Source organism: Scomber scombrus, chromosome 6 (genome assembly GCF_963691925.1).
Source record: "Scomber scombrus chromosome 6, fScoSco1.1, whole genome shotgun sequence".
In the NCBI taxonomy this organism is placed as follows: Eukaryota; Metazoa; Chordata; class Actinopteri; order Scombriformes; family Scombridae; genus Scomber; species Scomber scombrus.
The window spans coordinates 29,376,205-29,392,519 of NC_084975.1; the positions used below are offsets into that span (position 1 = coordinate 29,376,205).

Genomic DNA, 16,315 nt, shown 5'->3' on the forward strand with positions numbered 1-16,315 from the left:
TGGATTTATTTGATTTGTGCTAAATGTCAATGTACTCTGTATATAGGTTATTTCAAAACTACCTTGTTTATTACATTCTTGATGTGCATTTATTATTTGATTCATGAATTAGTGGGGAAATGTTTGCATTAGTCCAGAAGTTCATCACGCACACTAGCATCACCAGCTGCTCAAACACTTCACACCTTCTCTATTTCTGAACATCCCTTAGATCCACAATTTCCGCCACCTGTTGACTGACTGTACTCATCCTTGAAGCTTACTTCTGTGTTAATTCTACTCTGAGACTTTTATTCTTTATAAATGTAATTTAGTTCCAAGCAGGAAATTCACAAAACAATCTAAATGCAACACCATAGTTTGAAGCCAGGTTACTATTTAAGAAGCTGGTAATAATATAACAAAACACATTCAAAATAATTGAGTTAAAAACATTCTCATTAACTTTAAAGTAATTTAAATTATGTGTGAATGTAATACAAAGTTGTGGTTCATACGTAACTTTTGTCATTATTTCGGAAAAAAGTGTTCATAATAGTTCAAATTAATTGTTTAATTAATATAAAAAGGTTGCTGTTACATATATCATAATGTATAAATAACAGTGCTGCATATTTGGACTGCTGTGGTCTGAAGCATTATAATAGTTAAACCACAAACTTAATCAGCCTTCTACCACACTCACAGACTGGAATCTGAATCTTTGCATTGGATGTGTCTTGCTTACAAAGCAAGAGTTAAATATGGGACGCATGCCAAATATGGTTAGGACAACAGCTGATGCTACATGCCTGAAACACATCTTATGTTTCAGGTTTCCACTGGCAAAACAGATCTCAAATGTGTGATAATCCCTTACTTAAAATAGGTAATTTTAAAGTTCGAGTTGATGTCCTTTTTGATATTCATTGATTTGGGCACTTTATTGCAGCACACTGATTACAATATGTATTCAAAGTCTTCTTTCATAAAAAATCAGTTTGAGTGAAAATAGAATTAAACTATTTTTTTTAAAGTTAATGATTTAATTAAATTTAGCAATAAAATAAAACTACCAATTTATATTTTACGCAACACTAAATTGAATAAAAGGCTTGTAAAATTAAATTAAATTATGTGAACAGGGGTGTTTAAATTGTTTAAATTTAAATTGAAACAATTACGTTAAGGTTAGTTTCACAAGAAATACCCAGGTTGCCCATAAAGTTGGAATAATTTTGTTTTCAGAAACATTCCTCTTTTTATTGTCTATTCATACACATCAGTAATCACCTTTACAATTTTGAGATTATATACACTTTATCTATCAAGAATAAATCACATTTTTACAATCATTTAATGGAAAGAGGTACAAATATTTTATTCCAACTTTATAGGCGACCTAGTAAATTCTGAAAATAACTTTACTAGTACTTGTAGTTGGGTGTAAGAGATATGTCTGTGGCATTCACACTCATAGGTCAGGCTATTAACACTTTAACTGACTCTGCAGACATAGCTTCTTGTCCATTTTTGGCTTGACACATCAATGCTAGTTGAATGTCATCCTCATTCTGTTTGTAGAGCAAAATATTTTCTGAATGTTTAAATGTAAAAGCCAAAAGTATGTAAAAGTGAACTTGAAGCTTACCCAGTTGTCACTCACATCACACTTCCAAGTATTCATTAGTTATTTTATATGTTTGAATATGTATGCATATAGTTTATGTTTTGTTATGGTCCAGACACTTAACATTATAATATCAAATCAGAGTAATTCACATATCGTCCACAGGTTTCTCTGTGGAGTGCCTGATTCAAATAAATGATATTTTATATAATTTGGCTATTTGTCCTATACATATCTGGCTTCTCCCTATTTCATTCTGTATTTATATGATAAGACTTAAAATATTGTCACCGCATTTATTGATTTTGTGAGGAAAGCTGGATGCAGCTAAACATGAGTACATGAGATGTGAACATTGGATGCCAGATGTATTGCTATTTGACCAGCTTGGTGATTAAAGGTTCATTGTTTAGCATTTAGTGGCATGTCACAGAACAGACTTGGCAGAAATATATATAATATTCATAAGTATGTTTTAATTAGTGCATAATCACCCTAAAATAATAATAGTTGTGTTTTCGTTAGCTTAGCATGAGCCCCCTTCATATCTACATAATGAGTGGAGCCCGTCATGTTGCATTATCATTATCATGTTTTTACAGTAGACCAGAACAGGCAAAGCAAACAAAGGCTCTAGAAAGGGACTTTCACGTCTGTTGTGAGTTTTGCAGCAACCATAGGTTCTGCAAAGCATAGGTGCTACATGCTTGGAAGGGTAGGGTGAGAGGTGGGGTATTCAGTTGGTTGCAATCTGCAACCTCACCGCTAGATGCCACTAAATCCTGCATACTCTTCCTGTCTTTCCAGTCTCTCTGCACATCAGGTTTATTATTTGCCCATGCCAAAGTTATGTCAAATGTTAAGGAATGTCTAATTAGACATTTTTTATTCATTGTTTGGCTGAAAACCTTTTAATGTCACAGTAATCCTCGCACCGCTTATTTTATATTTCAATAACCAAAACAGTCAGCATTAAAGAATGTAAAAGTTAATTGTTTACTTTTGTAGCTTCATGGTTTTCACATGATTTACATTTGAGTTTTACAAATTGTCTGAATTACTAATTGTTCAAAATTAACATCTACTTTTCATTGGAAGCAAATACATGAAAGTAATACAGACAGCAATTTGAGGGTAAATGTTTTATCTTTATTGTTTCAGCATGGATTTTGTCATATTTTATGATTCAACACAGCAAAACGCTCATTGTGCTTTACTCAGCTGCTTCTTTTCCCTGTAAACAGATAAATATTGTATGTGAGTTAGATTTTAATGAGCTTTAGGTGACAATAATTTGAATCAGATGAATTAATTTAAACCTAATACTATGTAGGTAGAATATAATACTGTAATGTATCTACTCTCACATATTGACAGATGTATATTCAAGAATGACAATAGTTGGTTATCTAAACTGAATGTTTACCTTGCCAGAGTCACGGGTCTTTGCTCTCAGTTTGTTGACTTGGGACTCTGCAATGTCTGCACGCTCCTCAGCCTCCTCCAGCTCATGCTGGACCTTCCTGCACTTGGACAGATGAACGTTGGCCTGCTCCTCCTGGAATTCCATAGAGATAGACATGATTGAATGTCCAAAAAACACCAGAAGTTTTCTTTGTGTAAAATAACTGACAGATTTCAGTACTGAAAATGTATGTTGTCCTTACCGCTTCCTCAGACTGCCTCTTGTAGACCTTCACCTTGAGCTGCAACTTGTCAACCAAATCCTGAAGCCTGCTAACGTTTTTCTTGTCCTCTTCAGTCTGTGATAGAAAATAAACGTGATGTATAAATGTTGTCGGAATGACTGATTGATTGAATTGTACATTTTAAGTGTTAATATGGCTGTACCTGGTAGGTGAGTTCCTTCACCCTCCTCTCATATTTGCGGACACCCTTAACAGCATCTACTCCACGTCTCTGTTCAGCCTCAACCTCTGATTCAAGCTCACGCACCTTGAGGAAAGCAGAAATATCAGAGAATATTTAGAATGCATGTTGTATGTTTTCTTACATCTCTTCAACTGTGCATATTTCTAAAATAACTTTTTTACCCTAGACTCGAGTTTCTGGAGCTGCTTCTTGCCACCCTTCATGGCCAGGTTCTCAGCCTCATCCAGGCGGTGCTGCAGGTCCTTAACACCGACCTCCAGGTTCTTCTTCATCCTCTCCAGGTGAGCGCTAGTGTCCTGCTCTTTCTTCAGCTCCTCAGCCATCATTGCAGCCTATCAGAGGAAGCATGAAATGTCATTAAAAATATCTGAAAAAGCGAATTTTACTTACTCAAATTAAGAACAAATAAAATGTAAACCCACATCAGTGATGGCCTTCTTAGCCTTCTCCTCTGCATTCCTTGCTTCCTGAACACTGTCATCCACTTCACTCTGGATCTGAACCAAGTCAGTCTCAAGCTTCTTCTTTGTGTTCAGTAGACTTGTGTTCTAAAAGAGAAGTCAAATGAGTTGATTTATAACTTGCTTTACATAATGGTTTAGATTTGTGAATTAATGGAAGTTTGAAGGAATATTCACCTGAGAGTGCAGGAGTCCAACACGCTCACTGGCATCCACCAGCTCCTGCTCAGCAATTTTGCGGCCTCTCTCGGTCTGCTCCAGAGCAACTCTCAGTTCCTCAATTTCAGCCATCATGAGACCATTTCTGCGTTCCACCATAGCAGCTTGTTCCTTGAGATCTTCCTGGGCTCTGACAGCATCATCAAGGTGCAGCTGTGCATCCTGTTGAAAAAATATTGGGAAAATATTTACATGAATACCAAAATGTAAATGTTCTGACTGACTATAGTCTGTGCAACAACAACTATATATTACAATATTACCTTCAGCTGTGCCTGCACATTCCTCAGCTGTTTCTGGGACTCAGCAGCCTGGCGATTGGCATGGCTCAGCTGAATCTCCATCTCGTTCAGGTCTCCCTCCATCTTCTTCTTGATTCTCAGGGCATCATTTCTGCTCCTGACCTCAGAATCCAGAGTGCTCTGCATGGAGTCAGTCACCCTCTGGCTGTTCCTCTTAATCTGCTCCATCTCCTCATCTTTCTCTGCCAGCTTCCTGTCCACCTCACCTTTGATCTGGTTGAGCTCCAGCTGGACGCGCAGGATCTTAGACTCTTCATGTTCCAGAGTTCCCTAATGATATCACAGAACAAAATGTTCATCTTTGCCTCAGACTTTGTCTAATGAATTCATCCATTATTTAAAATATATTTTCAGAAGATTTCCCTGGAAAGTTTTTTTACCTCAGCCTCTTCAAGAGCTGTCTGGATCTCAGCCTTCTCTGTCTCCACCTGCTTCTTGGACTTCTCAAGCTCATGGATGCCCTTTCCAGTCTCACCAATCTGTTCAGTCAGATCTGAAATCTCCTCTGAAAAGAGATGCATGTGTTAAATATCTTTAAACCCAAAAATTTACATGTAAAATGTAAATATAAAATACATACACATACGTGTTGAAGACAATCAAGCTGTACTTCCTAACACGATCTGTTTGGAACTTACGTTGCAAATTCTTGTTTTCACGCTTCATGGTCTCCAGGTGATCCAGAGATTCCTCATAGGAGTTCTTCATCTTGAACAGCTCAGTGCCGAGAGAACGAGCTTCCTTCTGAGCTCCTTCAAGCTCTGCCTGACCCTCCTCATGCTTTTGTTTCCACTCTGCCAACACCTAATTTACACAGTTCACACAGTCAATAACAGTCGACTTAGTTAATACATGCAATGACAAATACTTTTTGTTCTCTTTGTTTTTTGGCCGCAATAAATAAATGGTAGTACCTTGTCAAAGTTCCTCTGCTTCTTGTCCAGGTTGGCTGCCAGCCCATTAGCCCTTTCCACATCAATCATGAGGTCCTCCACCTCACTCTGGAGTCTCTGTTTGGTTTTCTCCAGAGAAGCACACTTGGAGTTCACAGCCTCAATCTGCTCTTCAGCCTCCTGAAGGCGCTGAGCCAGCTTTTTCCTGTTAAAAAATGGCAAATGTGTTTCTCAGTAAAAGATTTATACCCAACTTACAAATACCTATATCCTTCCTGGTATCTTTGCATATATGAAATACAAATAATCACATTCTTTATGAATCTCCTTGAACATAAAAAGACTAATGAAATGAAAGAAAAGTTTGGATTAATTTGTTTACATACAGGTATTGACACAAGTAGCACTGCTATCACTTGAGCTGTACCATAATGCTAAACATCTTGCCATTTTATTTTTTAGATTGTACTCACTTGGACTCCTCAAGCTCCTCAGTGCGCTGGATAGCATCAGTTTCATACTTAGTTCTCCACTGAGCCACCTCACTGTTGGCCTTGGACATTCCACGCTGCAGCTCAGCCTTGGCTTCCTGCTCCTCCTCAAACTGCTCCCTCAGCAGTTCACAGTCATGGCGAGCTGATTGCAGTGCATGGGCAAGAGCATTCTTGGCCTAAAATCCGAAATATTATTGAGTGAGCAATTTTTAAAAATTTTAAGTCATACATAATACCCTGTTTACACTCTTATTTAAAGGTTGTCTTCTTTTCTTTTTTACCTTAACCTCCTCTTCAGTGTGTCTTTTCAGCTCCTCAATCTGCTGTGTGAAGGCCTGTTTGCCTCTGGTCAGCTGAGAGACAAGAGCCTCTTTCTCTTCAATTTGACGGCCGAACTCACCTTGTGTGAAAATTGTCATTAAACGTTACTTTATGTTCAGTTTCTCAGACACACTGCAGACCACTGTAGTTGAACCCTATTTCATACATACCATTTTCAGTCAGTAGACGTGCTTTTTGTGTACCCAGGTCATTGATTTGACGGAGGTTTTCATCATTCTTGGTCTTTATTTCGCTAAGTTGGTCCTCAAGAGTACGGCTTATCTTTTCAAGATTTCCCTAATGAGGAAAAGTTGTCAGTATCACAGATCAGATTGTATTTGTACTAGTTATTCATGTACTTAGTAACTTAGGATATTAAAACACTGTGTAACATATTATGTACCTTTGCTTTAGCAACAGCCTCCATGTTGCTGGAGAGGTCATCAATCTCCATCTTGTATTCACTCTTTTCTTTCTCAAGCTTCTGCTTGACACGCTGGAGGTTGTCGATCTGTTCACCCAGCTCAGCAACGCTGTCGGCCTGTTTCTTGCGCAGAGCAGCAGCAGTAGCCTCATGCTGCAGTGTGGACTCCTCAAGGTCACGGCGGACCTTCTGGAACTCAGCCTCACGCTTCTTGTTCATTTCAATCTGGGCAGCTGTGGCACCACCGGCCTCCTCCAGCCTCTCACTAATCTCCTCAAGTTCCCTGGAGAGATCAGATCTCTGCTTCTCAACCTTGGCACGAGCAGCACGCTCAGCCTCAATCTCCTCCTCCAGTTCCTCAATACGGGCCTGTTAATGTAGATATGTTTTTCGTTCAGTAAACATTCACTTTTAAACTTGTAATAGTAAATATCTATATGTAAGTATTTTATGTAACACTGTGTGAGTCACCTGAAGCTCCTTGATCTTCTTCTGAAGCTGGGCACCCATTGACTGCTCATCCTCAATCTTGCTAAGGAGCTGACTCAATTCGAAGTCCTTCCTGTTAGAAAAAATTATAGTAAAGGTTTATACTTGCCTTTTGCCATGTTTAGAAACCTTATCATTGTTTTAAAGGAATAAAACAATGTTATTACTTTTTAATTTTCTCGTCAGACTGCTGCTTGTCATTCTCAAGATCCATGATGGATTCCTGGGCCAGTTTCAGATCACCCTCAAGCTTTCTCTTGGCCCTCTCCAGGTCCATGCGCATCTTCTTCTCTTGCTCCAGAGAACCCTCAAGCTGCATATTAATATTTAGTTAGAGTTATTAATGTGTACATATTTTTTAAAATATCACGTTCAAGGGAAACCTTGCTGTTCATCTTACATCATCCACTTGCTGCTCAAGCTTGGTCTTGGCCTTGGTCAGAGTGTTGACTTTGTCTTCCTCAGCCTGCAGGTCATCAAGAGTCTGCTGATGAGCTTCCTGGAGGGCTTTCTTCTCCTTGCTCAGCTTAGCAATGCTCTCATCCTGAGAGGCCATCTCTTCAGTCAGGTTCTTCACCTAAGTTTGAAAGAACGATGTTATCAAATGTTAATCTTGATAATGTTACTTGATATGCTGGATATGGTAATATTTCCAAACCTTGTTCTCAGTGGCATGTTTCTCCTTTTCCACTTTGGCCAAGGTAAGCTCCAAGTCATCAATATCCTTCTTGAGCTCAGAGCATTCATCCTCCAACTTTCTCTTCTTGGTAGTAAGCTCAGCATTGATTTCCTCTTCATCCTCCAGCCTCTCAGTTGTCTCTTTGAGTTTGGCCTCCAGCTGAATCTTACTCTTGATAAGTCCCTCACATCTCTCCTCAGCATCTGACAGATTCTCTGATTCCTAGTTCACATTTGGGAAAAATGTGTTAGTACATCTACATATTGTGGACACAAAGTGAGAAAAGCCATATATCTTTAGATGTCTACTTACAGATGCTGCTTGCAGCTGCAGATCATTCTTCTCCTGCAGGAGAGACACCATCTTTTCCTCCAGTTCCTTCTTCTTGGCCAGAGCAGTAGTCAAATCATTTTGCATCTTCTCATAGTTCTCCTTCATATTCATGAGCTCCTTCTCAGTTTCAGCACTCTTCAGCAGAGGCTTGATCTTGTAGTACACCTTCATCCATGGCCAGTGTTTGACATTCATGAATGAGCGTACGTTGTACTGGATTGTATAGACAGCATCCCTGGAGAAAAACATGTGCTGTTATGGACATTGTTGTTTGTGATTTTTTCATACCATGACTGAATGTGCAGGATTAACTGTTTTAAACGTGCCTCGTCTCAGTCATCTTCACAAACTCCCTTCTCATGAGGAAACCACGGCAGAGAGACTGAGTCATGGTGACAAGAGATGCCAGTTTTTCATCTCTCATTTCCTCAAGGGTACCCAGCAGACCAGCCTTGAAGAACACCTGATCAAACAGAAAATGAAAATGAACGTCTGCCCACTACAGTTAACACTAATACTAGGATGAACTCAGAGAAAACCCCATGTAAAACAAACAAATAGTTTTAAGGCAAATATTTTAATAAATAACCACATGCTGGGTGCTCTGGATCTATACCAATTATTAATAAACTTTCTTGGCCTAACATAGTACTTTAATCATTAAAATTAGTTCAGTTGTTTTTGATAAACAGAGAAAAAAAACAAACGGAACAACCTCCTTTTTGATTATGCCAAAGTAAAATGAGAAATGCAAGGTGCTTACCTTGGTGGTTCCAAATCTGTACTGGTCGTGATCAACATCAATTGAACCAAGCAGTTTCTCTGAAGCCTTCTTGTTGTCAATGAACTGGCCGTCAGGGATTACACTGGCATTCAGTACCTTGTACCTTTTGATTTGAGAGTTAATGGTCAATGTAAGATTTCCTCAGTAGTTTGTGTCAAGTATTAGAAGATGTAAAGAATATTGTCAGTGATACCTCTGCTTGAAGTCAGCATAGATGATTCTGCTGGGGAAACCTTTTCTGCAGATTCTGATACCCTCCAGCACACCGTTACACCTGAGCTGGTGAATGACCAGGAAGTTCTCCATCAGACCTGTATGAAAGACATTTGTTAGCCATTTTTGTGAATTTTTATTGTCCTTGTCAAAGCAGCACAAAACTAAGTACACCATCCCAACAAGACTTAAGGTTACATAATCTATGTACCTGGAGTCTTTGACTCATTGGGAATCAGGCAGCGCACAAAGTGAGGATGGGTGCTCCTCAAGTTGGTCATCAGCTTGCCCAAGTTCTCCTGTAGATCCAAGATAGTAAATCTTGTCATAATTGTTTGATTATAATCTGAAATTTGATTTTATTCCTAAATGTGCAATGTTAAACATTACCCTAAACTGTGAAGACACAGTCTGCATAGAACCACCCTTCTTCTTGCCTCCCTTCTTTGTGGTATCTGTTAAGAAGTTCAACAAAAAAAAAACATTTGTTAGAATGTGACTTCATATTTCCATCAACACATTCTACATTTAGTCAAAATATGCAGTATCTACAACCTTAAGAAGTTAATATCATACCCTCAGCAACAGCAGGAGGATACAGAAGAGACAGAAGTTTAACTGAGGACTTCTGGTACAGCTGAATGACAGACTCATTCAGTGGGTCCTTGTTCTTGTCAAGCCAGCCACTGATATTGTAGTCCACAGTACCAGCATAGTGCACCAGGGAGAAGTGGGCCTCAGCCTTGCCCTTGGCTGGCTTTGGCTTCTCAAATGCTTTATTTTTGCCAAGATGCTGGTCATAAAGCTTGTTCTTGAAGGATGTGTCTGAAGCCTTGGGGAACATGCACTCCTCTTCAAGGATGGAGAAGATGCCCATGGGCTTTAAAAAGTGGGAAAAAGTTTGTCATTAAGTTGTACATGAAGTTAGAATAACACAAATACATAGAATCCCAAAACTAAGTGCTTACCTTTTCAATCAGCTCAATACAGGCAGCCAAGTCCATACCAAAGTCAATGAACTCCCAGATAATACCCTCCTTTTTGTACTCCTCTTGTTCCAGGACAAACATGGTGTGGTTGAAGAACTGCTGCAGTTTCTCATTGGTGAAGTTGATGCACAGCTGTTCCATGCTGTTGAACTGTGAGTGAATGAATGATTGAGTATTCAATGCAAATCAATAAAAATACCTTGTCTTAAACAAATCAGCTTTGTTAGGAATGAACCTTACATCAAAGATTTCAAAGCCAGCAATATCCAGGACGCCAATGAAGTACTGCCTGGCCTTTTTAGTGTCCAACATCTGGTTGATTCTGATGACCATCCACAAGAACATCCTCTCATAGATAGACTTGGCCAGGGCAGGCACTGAGTTCTGCACCTGAAGAAAAAATAAAAGACAAGATTTGACTTATTGACTCGTTGTTTTGTAGAATGCTGGATTAGTGGTTTTCTAAATTTATGCAATATACACTTGTTTATTTGTAATCAGACAAAAACCTGTTAACATGTTTGATTTTAAAGCTAAATGTCACACTCACCTGATATTACAAATTTAAAAAAATACAATTTTATTGTTCCTAATAAAGTCTATACTGGATAACTTAAGTGGTACTAACTGACTAATCAGTTGTAACATAAATATAACTTGTTAGTTAGTAGAAGAAACTGATACCAATATTTTTTATTTACCTGAGGTACAGTCTGTCCCTTGGTGACAATCTCATTTCCAACCTTCACTTTGGGATAACACAGAGCCTTCAGCATGTCAGCAGAGTTCAGACCCAACAAGTAAGCAACCTTATCAGCCTCTGAAAAAGTGAATTGTTTTACAGTTAATATATACAGTATGTGACAGAGAGTGTCTGTCATTGTATAACAGAAACCAGTCTGGTAAAGGACCTTACCACCTGAGCTAATATTCAATACTCACCCTCTGTGCCATCAGGTTCAGCCTGCTCCTCACGCTGCTTCTGCTTGAACCTCATGTTACCATGGTGGAGGACAGCACCTGTCATCTTGTAGATGCTCATTTTCTCCTCATTATTGAAGCCCAGGATATCAATAGCATTCTGTGTGCAAAGAAGGTATTCATACAAATGAAAATCACTTCAGAAAATACGTTGAAAACTGTTGTTTTTATGTTGTATTGATTGTATTGACAAAATATATGAACACATTAGGAAGATACATTCACTTACATCAGTAGCATCCAGCTCTTCTTTGTCATCAATGCTGGCCACTGTAATCTGACCCATGCTGCACATGGGGAAGTCGTAGGGGTTGGTTGTGATGAGTGCTAGTTCTGCAGATCAAAAAGGGTGAAAAGTTCAGCACACTATGTTTCACATCAATATTAAAAGTAAGTTTAACATTGTACAATGACTCAGTCTACTTACCAAGGATACCAGGCTTGTGGTCGGTCATCATCTGGTAGAAGATGTGGTAGCCTCTCTCATCAGGAAGCTGGAATGTCACTCTAGACTTCTCTAGCAGATCTACAAATATTGTTCATGAGTCACTATTTGGGCTATTCTTAGTGAGTTATATATACTTAAAATAAGAATTTGTCACTTACATGTCTCAATATCAGCACTAGCCAATTTGCCAGATGTTGCAAAATGGATTCTGATGAATTTACCCTGTTTGGGAAAGATTAATTTTTAACATCCCTCCACATGGTCAATATGCAACAAGACCTTTCTTATGTGTAGAAATCGCTCCATACTTACAAAACGAGAGGAGTTGTCATTTCTCACAGTTTTGGCGTTACCATAGGCCTCCAGCAAGGGATTGGCTGCAATAATCTGATCCTCCAGTGACCCCTACAATTCATGTTTAGAATTCATATCATATCATCAAAGGACTTGGTTGTTTTTCTTGAAACATATTCTGTAATTTCAGAAATGTTATCGTACCTGTATCTTTGATGCTTCTTTCTTCTTGTCTCCACCAACTGAGATTGTTGCAAAGTACTGGATGACACGCTTGGTGTTGACAGTCTTTCCAGCACCAGATTCTCCACTGGGTATAGACACAGACTTATAAGAATTTGATCAAAATATTTGATTAATTTGCAAAATTTGATAAACAAAACACTTACGTGATCAAGACAGACTGGTTCTCCCTATCTGTTAAAATGAAAAAGAAAAGCAATTAATGTATTTTGCAGAAGAAACCTCCATGTACTGATACATTCTCCATTGTTCACAACTTACCACAAAGCATGAACTGATAAGCGTTGTCAGAGACAGAGAAGATGTGGGGTGGAGCCTCCATACGCTTCTTGCCTCTATAGGCATTTACAACTTCACCATCATACACTGGGAGCCACTTGTAGGGGTTCACAGTGGCACAGAACAACCCAGAGTAGGTCTGAAAGTGATCATGGAGATATTATAGATAACCTCATTTCTTTCTACAAGGACTGTAGAGTAATTTTCAAAATTTGTGTTTGCTCAATATCAGATATTCTTACGTAGATCATCCATGCTGCATAACGCTCTTTGAGGTTATACAAGACAGAGGCTTCATTGAGATGGGTCATCATGGCCATATCCTCAATTTTGTCGAACTTGGGAGGGTTCATTGGATGGACGTCATCTTCTTTAACTGTCCTCTCCTGGAACAGGACATTAGTCACAATGAGTACTGTTCACATCTATCTCCCATTTGCATCTGACTGTATGATACCAACCTCCTGTGTGTCCAGGATTTTGACGGTGACTTTGCCAGCATCTTTCTTGAGGATTGTTGCCTTCAAGTACAGCTCTTTGACATCGGCCACATAGCAGGCTGTCTTGGCATCAAATTGTTTGCTTTGAGCCTCAAGTCTCTCCTTCTCTGGCTTACGGAGATAGATGGCAGCCTTGCCGTACAGGGCCATTTCCGCGTCTGTGCTCATGGTGGCGGCTTATGTCTGTGTAACAAGTCAAAGGATACCAATCTCAGTCTGATTTTCTGTTTGTTTTGTTGAAAGAAATCTATGCAGTTATATCTAGTTAAAAACAATGTCTTTACATATTTTTAGGTAGTCTTCTTTTCAGTTAAAGCTTTTCATTCTGACTTCACAGTTGGAAGAACTACAATTATGAGATTTTAGTTTTGTCCAAATTGGAGAAAAAATACACAAGGTCACTAATTAACCATGCACAAACTCTAAGATTATATATATATATACATATATATATATATATATTTCTTTTTTTAAGTCATCAATAGTAAAAGTTATACATACCTTAACCTTACTCTCTGTGAAAAGTATTATATTCCACAATCCTGTTGAAAAATGTTAGATTTAAGCCAGCGGAGAAAACAAGAAATAAAGAATTGTTCAAATGTATCATACTACTACAGTATATATTGTCAAGTTACAAGAAAAATATAAATGTTATTTCATATTGTAGGAAAGCAAAGAATTCAGTTGTACAAAATATTTCTACAACCTATGTTGTAAACAAATCTAGAATGAGGAATACATATTAATAGTACAATGCTTAACAGCAGACAACCTCACCACAAGCATGAACGTCACTGGTCTGCTGGCACACACTCTGAAGCTGCTCTTCCACCCCTTATATTTGGTATGGTTTGCTTACAAAGCAAAGCTTAAGGAAGGGTTACATACCAAATATGGGTAGACTGATATCTGAGACATATTGCTGAGAAATATTCTGCTAGCACTTGCAATTTGGGAGAATTCATACTTAAAGTAATTACTGTACCTAGTTTGGTAAACACTCAAATATATATAAGCAGTAGATTAAATAATTTTTTTAATTTTTTTTTTAATGTGATTGAAAATGATTACATTTAACAGGAATGTGTGGTATTATCACTCACATATTTAATTAGAAACATTTCTTCCATAAATGTGTTAATTTTACCAAATGTCTCCACTTATCCAAAATAATCCAGACAGCAAATACTTGACAGGTGGATATTTTTTTTACACAGCCAGAGTATAGGTTGAGTTCTTGTGCATGCGCAGTGCTTTTGTTTTGTAATTTAAGACACCAAATAAACCTGCTTGTGCTGAAATGATTTTTTCCAAGATAATGGCTTTTTATTATATATAACTTTTATATTAATTGTACCCAGATATGATTTACAATGCAGTCTTGAATCACTAAGTTAGCAAAAAATTTAATTAATGTTATTTTCAATTTAATTAAAACACATTATAATTAATTGTTACTGTAGAAAACTGCATATTTATTCATTTACTTCAAATCTAACACATATTAACATTCACAACTAACTTTAACATGATTTCACAAGAATGTCACTGTCTCCTGAAACGTACATTTAACGGGGTTCCAAGTTTAATTATGTGTTATTAGAAAAAGATTAAGTCTACATTGTAGGGTGAGTTTGATTTAGTAGTCAGTTGTCAGCTAACATGGGGTGCAATGAGGAGCACATACGGCCCCTTTGAAGCTGCATTTGTTAGGGGCCCCTCTGTCGTACTCCATCATGTCATTTGAGTAGTTTTAAAGGAGGTGAAAGAAATGGGCATGTCATCGCAGAGTGGAAATGTGCAAGGCTCGCCCTGGATTGGCTGACTGTATATTGATTTAAACTAATTACTGATCTAAACTTAAGAGGCGATAATGTGATAAAATGTTGCCATGACCCTGCATTTACTCACTTGGATGTCACATAATGTCTTTTAATGGTGTACTGATATGTAGTTATATTGCTTATTATTTCAAGGAGGTTTGTCATGAGTTAATTTTCAAAATGTTACATTTACACAAATGTACAATGTATTTTACACCTGACAAGACTATCACCCTTCTGCTAACTACTGCTGTATTGAGAAAATTTACATGTTATCTATGTGTGGTTACTTGCTCAGTGTGTGAATATAAATGTCTGTCAGTTGCTGCAAACAAACACTTGAGTGTTAACTGATATTAGTATAGTTAGTTCATATTGTGGTTAGATGTCTGCTGTGGTTTAAATCATATATCATTGTACAGTTTTATTATATGCGTTATACAGTGGGGTTTTTTTACACAGTTGTTAAAGAAATACAACCCTGTTTGTCAACAAATATATTTAACACTATTTAATGTTCTGATGACAGTTCGACCACCAAGGTAGTAGCTGCGATTATGATTGATGAGTCACAGCAAAGCCCTCCCACTGCAGAGTTGATTCACTTGTTCAGAGGCTGGAGCCGTATCCCATATAGGCTACTTTGATGAGAAAAAGAGCAATGCTACTCTTTATACAGCTAACATTCTGATGTTTTTAGCATTAATTTATGTTCACCAAACATTATAACAAATTAAAGTTTAAACAAGGACAACTTCTTCAACTTCAAACAACTTCTAAAATCCATTATTAACAAAGAAAATCTGTGTTAATCTGTCAATTTGGACTTGAATTCCTCAATAAATGTTTTACTCCCACTAGGAGTTATAGGGATGAGCATCATTTTGCACAACAGTTCACCTGGTTTGAATGTATTCATTATTGTAATACACACTGTATGTGCCGAAGTTCTATCTTTACATGTTTTCTTGTTCCCCAAGCAACATTTGGCGTGCTCCGTCTATCTAATTACACCATCTCAATGTAATTAGATAGCTGTCAGAGAATTGAGAATGAGGGGAGAAGCTGTAGGAGGTCAGAGGTCAGTTGTCAGTTGGTGGGGGTGGGGGTGGGGGTGGGGGTTTTGAGGCACAAGGCAGTTGTTGTTGAAGTTACTGTAAAACTGCTGGTCAGCTGGCTGGGTTACCAAATAGAGAGAGAAAGTTTCACAGGGCCCCTGTGCCTTTGACCAATCATAGTATGGTCTATAAGTGTGCATAAAAAGAGCATAAAAGGGACTGCCACTCACCCAGGGTAGGGAAGGAATGAACAGATAGATGGGGCATCTTCTCTGAGAATACTTACAAACCAGCTTTGAGTACAAGAGTTCATTTATGGTGTTTTATTCCTGTTGTCTAGCACCACAACAGTTCTGAGTGGAAAGACATCATTGGGGCTTTTACTGTCAATTCAAATTCTTGATATTGTCTTGAAGCATTGAATAATGTTCCATTAAGGTGTGCTGTAATATGCATGCTGGCCAGCTGCCACACTTTCATTATGTTTGGAATTTTACACCAGTAGGGGAGAACGGGGTTGGTAGGTCACACTTTTTACTTTCCTTTGAATTCCTCATAAACAGTAGGCTATACTGAATAGATT

General features: G+C 38.0%; 1 protein-coding gene across 2 annotated transcripts; it reads right to left on the reverse strand.

The window, feature by feature from the left end:
* Positions 1-2,822: 2,822 nt before the first annotated feature.
* LOC133982362 (myosin heavy chain, fast skeletal muscle-like) lies at positions 2,823-13,016 on the reverse strand. Of its 2 annotated transcripts, XM_062421398.1 has the most exons (40): positions 12,810-13,016; positions 12,756-12,777; positions 12,591-12,724; positions 12,331-12,487; positions 12,216-12,243; positions 12,031-12,136; positions 11,845-11,937; positions 11,691-11,754; positions 11,512-11,610; positions 11,314-11,417; positions 11,046-11,184; positions 10,805-10,923; positions 10,344-10,493; positions 10,083-10,253; positions 9,691-9,994; positions 9,505-9,569; positions 9,326-9,413; positions 9,095-9,212; positions 8,881-9,004; positions 8,444-8,580; positions 8,097-8,352; positions 7,764-8,006; positions 7,506-7,682; positions 7,273-7,418; positions 7,088-7,178; positions 6,596-6,985; positions 6,363-6,489; positions 6,153-6,271; positions 5,851-6,047; positions 5,399-5,582; positions 5,123-5,288; positions 4,865-4,989; positions 4,446-4,754; positions 4,141-4,344; positions 3,925-4,050; positions 3,664-3,834; positions 3,461-3,565; positions 3,277-3,372; positions 3,036-3,167; positions 2,823-2,843 (listed from the first exon to the last, which is right to left on the reverse strand). In XM_062421398.1, exons 1-40 carry the CDS (start codon positions 13,014-13,016, stop codon positions 2,823-2,825), a joined length of 5,814 nt encoding a protein of 1,937 aa, XP_062277382.1. The 2 variants fall into 2 exon arrangements, with proteins under 2 accessions (XP_062277382.1, XP_062277381.1); XM_062421397.1 differs by lacking the exon at positions 12,756-12,777 and having other exon boundaries at positions 12,591-12,734.
* Positions 13,017-16,315: the final 3,299 nt, after the last annotated feature.